Here is a 6240-nt window from a genome sequence, read left to right as displayed (position 1 = left end):
TAACGGGTGCGGCGGCGGCGTGGAGCAGAGGCCCGGACACCCCTGAGCCCGGAAAGGAGGCGGCGGCGGTGGCGGTTTCGTGGCTTTGTTCCCCCGGCGTGGCGGTGGGAGCTGGGGGGAAGCGTCGCCGGTGTAGCTGGAAGGGGCCTGCGCGGCCCGGGCAGCCGGCGGCGGGTCCGGCTGTCGGAGGGTCCCCGTTCCTTGCTCCGGCCCTGGGGCTGTGCCGTGGCAGGTCTTGCCTCTGCTCCTCCCCTGCCTCCCTTTGCTTCTTTGCAACTCGGTGGCTCCTGCCTTCCCTCTCAGGAAAACAGCTGTGCCCCCCCCTTGATATGTCCTGGTTTTTTTGTTTTTTGTTTTTTTTTAAGGCAGCCAGAGCCCCCAAGAGCTTAAACAGACAATGTGCTAAATAATGTTCATGCAGAGTCAAGTGTAGTGCTTTTATTCCTCTTTGGCCGTTACCCTAATGCTCATTGTTCTGTTTGTCATCTTTGGCTACGACTTACCAGTATGGAAGAGGTGTTGAAGGATGAAGGATATCAAGAAACTCACGCTCCTGTGCACACATTAATGCTCAGGCCCTGCTGGAATGAACGATTGTGTTCCCCAGTAGATAGTTGTCTTAGACTCAAATAACAATTTTCTAGGCTAAGGAAAAAAAGTCTGTTTGGAAGGCAGTGGAAGTACACAAACCAGTATTTGGTTAAATCCAGGAATTCCTTTATATGGGTAGTCAAAGATGAGAAATGACATTCCTGAAAGCAGGAACTGGGAGTCTGATCCATTTAAAAAAACTGGGCATGTTTAAGGAAGATTGTCACTTTCTTGCCCCTTTTGTAGTTATATAGCTCTTCTTCTTCCTTTATGGTAAGCAACTGGAAATGATTAAGAGAAAATATATATGTCAGCAGAGAAATGTAACTAATTTGTCCCGTAAAGTATTTCATGGTTAGAAAAGTATGACACTATCATAACTTCAGCACTTATCAAGGAAGGTGTTGTTGGTCCCTGGAAAAGTGAGTTGGAAGTTCATCAGGTGGCTAATAAGCAAAATGGTGTCTGTGATATTTAGGGAGAGCGGATTTTCAAGCTTCAAAAAAATACTTGTATCTTTTTCCAAGCAGATAGAGGGTGTGTTTAAAATTGCTTGGCACAAAATGCAATGGGAAGAAGTGGTGTTGGCTGCTATGCTAGGTTATGCAATCTGACATATGCTGCAAACAATAATTAAGTGCATGTTCTCTGTTGTGGCTTTCAGGATTTTGGCACCCAAAGCATGTGGGGGGACAACATTTTTCCTTCACTAAGACAGCTCTAAAAGTTCTGAATCTAAACAAGCTATAATGCTTAAAAGCTGTTTAAAATTACTCAAAACTTAATCTTTCTCACATGAGAAAATCCCTGATATGCTTTTCCTCCTCAGTTCTGTGATATCATTTCACCTAACTTTGAGGACTAAAAATTCTTGGTTTTCATAATTCTTCCAAGCTACTTGCAGGGGATGCTTCCAGCCTATTTTTTTAATGACCAAGAAAGAACCTTCAGAACTCTTTTTCATGATGGAAGTATTCAGGCAACTCTAACTTCACTTTTCCTGCTAACTTACATATGGCTTGTGGATAACCTGGAGGGTGGTGAAAGAAGGTAGGGAAGTCTAGGTGCTAGCAAGTTTTTTTTTGTTTGTTATGCCTGCGTTTTAGTGGTTGTGCTTAGCTGGGCTGAATTGAGAACGTTCTTTACGACTAACTATTAAGTAATCAATTTGATGTGTGCATTCTGTTTTAGTTACTTAACAGATGAATACTAGTTCAGCTGAAAATGAATATTTAGATGATTTTTGGATGAATCTCTAAAATACACAGTTTGCACATTTGCTCTGCATCTTGCATAGCATGGGCCTTGCAGTAAAACTCCGAGTGCTTTTAAAATGGCAGGGGTTCATGGTTTTTGGCTTTTTAAGGACAAGGCAATTATATTTTGTTCTGCCTGAAAATAGAAGTCCTAGCTGTATAACTGAATGATCTCTAAACAGAGAAAATCAGGCTGTGTATTTCACTCTGTATCTAGTGATCGGTCAGTCTACCTGTGGTTTTCAAGCAGTGGTGTGTAGAGGGGATGAAACCAATGTGCAGCCAAGCAAGGAGGATGCAGCACTACCCATTTAATGTGTAGGCTGTAGTTGCATGATCACATGAAGACAGTGTCCAAAACTTTAAAAAAAGGAGACTCTAGTTTCTAGTCCAGCCTGATGCTGTAAGTCCTTGCGGCCACTTCTCTAAACCTGTCTTCTGAATGCCTGCTGCTTTTATCACTTAAAAGCTAGAATAGCGTGTGGCTCTTCATTGACATTTGGACTGTTCTACAGAGCCTTTACTTGAACAGAATTTGCTTTTAAAGTTCAGCGTAGGGTAGTTTCAGGCACCCTTTGCTCCTGCAGCGCAATAGTGATAGGAAAGGGTGTTTCTCTTTAAAAATGGTCACTGGGGAAAAGAAACAGTTCTTCTCCCTGATCCTGTTCATGATGGGGTTTTGTTCATTGAGCAAGATGCTGTATATTGGCATGTTTCTCAGAGGCTGACATTATGCAGTGCCCTGACGGAAAATAACTGGCCTGCTGAAAAACTACCTTAAAAGAATAAGTATGCTGAATTAGCATAATGACCCAATTAAATCAAGAGAATTAAAATGTGGTTTCTTCTTGTCATTTGTAACTGAACTGTGGCTCTTATGTCACTGGTTCTAAGTGTAAACTGCCAATCTTCAGCAAGTATAGGAAACAAACAGAACTTTAAATTTCTCATTTTCTTGAAGCCAGGAATTGACTTGAACTTCTTGCTATTGCTGCACTAAAGCTTCTTGAGCCATTGAGTGAGGTAAATAATGAAGGGATTTGGTGAGATATATTGCTTTCTCTGTAAACTTTGGTGATCTTAGATGTACAGAGGTAATGATCTAGTAGTCTCAATTAAAAGTGCCTAACTTAACACTTAATAGAAATTAGCATATATTTCTGTGATAACAGGCCATTAGAAACTTCACACCCTGGAAATTCACTGAGTCCAGAGTTTGCTATAAACAGTTCTCCACTGATGCCAAGAAAGTACTGCAAGGAAAGGAAATGTTAAGATTGACGTCAAAATTTAGCAGTCTGTCAGAGCATGAATAATAAAGTACAGTTGTTCTTCAACTCTTTTGGTGAAAAGCTTTTCTAAAGTGAAGTGTCCCTTGGTCACATCCTCTGTTCTAACACTATACACAATGAGAAATAGCTCCTTCGTAGCTGCTGACTGGAAAACTGTCTTTTTCCTTCCTCCCACTGCAGACTAGTATTTGGAGATAAGCAACTGCTACAAGGAAGCAGCTTTCAGCAGTTTTGTTAGCCAGTAGATTGTAAAACATATCTCAAGCTGTTAGAAAATAATAGAAATCTGGAAAGTTCAGCATATGATCATCTCATGTTGAATGATAAGAATAACTTTTTTTTTTAATTATGCTTTTTTCTAAGTCAGTTCTGATATCACTTGTAGCTGTTACTTTCGCAGCTTATTGTAATAGGAACCAGTGTATTCCTCCTGAAAGCCTCAGAAAATCAAGTTTCCAGTAATGTTAATATTAATCTGACTCTGGAGATCAGAGGAGCAGCCCCCCTCCAAGCTGTGCATGGCTCCAGGGGGCCAGGCTGGCGCTGGGCCATGGCTCCTGCAGGATGCCCAGGACCCTCTGTGCTGTTGGTGTTTAGGACTGGCTTAATTACTACGAAGCAGGCCTATAGAATAACGTTCGGTGACTGCTTGTGCATTGTTCTTCTCTTCAGATTCTCTTATTGTAGAAAAGAATAGTTGCCTGAAAACCTGTGTTTGTTGTTGTATCTTTATAATTTACATCTTGATGTAATTAAGAGAATACATTTAACAGCCATCTGACTCGCCATGACACCCAAGAATTTAGTAATTCATTGCTACAGCTGTATCTCTATTGATGAGCCTGAGTAGGAGTTCACTACAAATAGTGTCAAGTGCTCTTCCTCTCTCCCAGCAGACTCTGGACTTGCAGACCAAAGCATACAGGTTGTTCCACAAGCACTGGAACGAACAGGATCGGGTTCTGCTGAAGCTGTCTTCTGGTCAACTGCAAATACCTTGCTCTGCATTGAGGGTTCTTGTGATCTTATTAATACCCAGCTACGGACACCTACTGGTACCCAGGGAGGATTAAACTTGCACTGTAACCCTTTCTTCAGCAGGGGCACTAATAGAATTCCTTTTCTGCACCTAGTTATCAATTTTGGAGGAGCTTCATATCTGTATGGATTTGACAGTCAAATTTGCTTGAAACTGACTGTATGCCCAATAGTTGGTCCTAAAACAGACATACATGTAGATGGTGTGGTGATCAGAGCCTGGCTTTCAATGGAAATATTTTTGACTATGCCCAATTGTATTTTAATATTTTCTGAATAGTTACATGATAGTTTTGTTAAGGATAATTTTGAGTCTCCTGAGTCAGCATAACTACAGCCCCTCCTGGTGTTCTCAAAATTAGCTGTAATAAATATATAACGTGTTCCTTCTGTAGTCATGTAAGAGAATCAGTGATGCACAAATGATGTGGGAGAGGAACTCATCACAAGATGAACAGCTGTAGCTGAAAATAGCTTATTATGGCTTTATCCATGATGTTAGAAGTGAAAATGGAGTGTGAAGTGTGATGTCTTACTGATAGGCAGGCACAATTAGATAGCAGACAGATCTTCTGATTTAATAGGCAATGTTTGAATATACCTGCACCTATCAACAGCTTGCTCATGATGGTGAGGTTATCAGTACTGTTCCATAAACTCGTTATTGGTGCCAGCTCTGTTCCAACATGCCATGCTTGGGCTGTCAGCATGAGCTTTCTGGGGTTCATCTCTGTTCTGGACTAGTGCTAGAAATGCATTGATGAGATTGGTTTATTAACCTTGTGGAGTGACATCTGTCGCTCTACACAGGAAAGACTAGAACCAAGTTTCCATCATACACCTGAATTTTTTTTGGTCATGTTTTGACTCATGTCACAAATAGAGATAGTCCATGCTCGAAGAGTTAGCCTACAGAAATATACTCACTTTTTTCCTGTAATAACTGACACACAAAGTTTGAGGCAAAAGCAAAATGCTTCTTCAAAGTTTAAGAGATTGAAATAACATCAGCATCCATTATAGGCATTAAAAACAGACTTAACTGCTTTTTTTTTGCCCATTGAAACAATCCAATTCCTACGTTTGTTTCCTGTAAGTAAAAACAACTGGAGCTAAGGCATCCCTTCTTTAAGCTTCTCAGCCTCATGTTTCTCTCCCCTCCAGCTTGTTTGGTCATTGTGTGTATGCTGTTCCTTTAAAATAAGCCTGCCTTAACTAGTCAGCTTCTTTCAGAAGCACTGAGAAGATGAGGATTGTTGTTACAGAAAACTCTTCAATAACAGGCATTTTATAGGAGATTATTTTCACATCCCTGGAAAGTTTTTCTTTTTTGAGATACTATAAAAGACCTGTGATTTAAAGGGAAAATGCTCCTGTCAGGTATGATCTTTCTTTCAAAAAGCCTTTTTAATCAAGTTAGTTGATTAAAACAGAAATAGACTTTTTTTCTATAACTGGCCAGTAGAACAAGATAGAAGCAACTTTTCCCTTTTAGTGACAGAGCAATTGTGCATATCAAAAATACAGATTAAAACTTCTATTTTTTTTTTAGGTTGCATAAATGCATAAAGTGTGCAGTTCTTTTATTACAGAAAATAGAATAACTTCTTATTTCTCTGTTCTCTAGGGATTTAAGTCATAATCATTTATTGTCATCTAACTGGAGCATTGATTTGTCTGTTCACACACTACAAGAAGTGTAAGTTATTGTTTATGGTAAACTCAGTAGTAAAGATTTCCTCCAAAATTCTTCTTAGTACATTTCAAAGTTTTGACCTTTAATGCGTGTCCAGATATCTGGTCTGATTTGCAGAAATATCCAGTGTTGGTAAATTAAAAATGTACATGCTATGTTGGCAATGTATTTTATGTAAAGCTCTGATATTCTGTGTACAGAAAGCTTTCTGATCGAAGACAACTACTTTAAAAAAGAAATGAGATTTCTGCTTGTTTTAACTATAGCTAATTCTATGTTAAACAAAAGTAATGGTATCCATTTTTTAATGGTAAAAGTAGTGTGCTTCATTATAAAATTTTTCAAATTATTAGTATTTAAACAAGCT

The 6240-nt window shown here is 39.6% G+C and overlaps 1 protein-coding gene across 16 annotated transcripts in view; it reads left to right on the top strand.

Moving 5' to 3' along the window:
* The first annotated feature begins 41 nt into the window (after window positions 1–41).
* The window catches only part of LRIG2 (leucine rich repeats and immunoglobulin like domains 2), a 54876-nt gene continuing 48677 nt past the window's right edge, over window positions 42–6240 (top strand). For 14 of the 16 annotated variants that reach the window (XR_003255406.1, XR_003255407.1, XR_003255404.1 and 11 more), the window contains exons 1-2: window positions 42–1641; window positions 5805–5876. Coding sequence is in view for 2 of the 16 variants with exons in the window: in XM_026077140.1 (XP_025932925.1) it covers window positions 1499–1641; window positions 5805–5876 (215 nt within the window). In the remaining 14 variants the exon portion in view is untranslated. Of the gene's footprint in view, window positions 1642–3979; window positions 4195–5804; window positions 5877–6240 lie in introns of those variants that run through there. The other 2 variants (XM_026077138.1, XM_026077141.1) reach the window with 2 other exon arrangements.

This window comes from Apteryx rowi, unplaced genomic scaffold, assembly GCF_003343035.1.
Source record: "Apteryx rowi isolate R43461 unplaced genomic scaffold, aptRow1 scaffold_45, whole genome shotgun sequence".
In the NCBI taxonomy this organism is placed as follows: Eukaryota; Metazoa; Chordata; class Aves; order Apterygiformes; family Apterygidae; genus Apteryx; species Apteryx rowi.
Note: the sequence above shows the minus strand (reverse complement) of the source record. Positions and strands in the feature narration are given on the sequence as shown.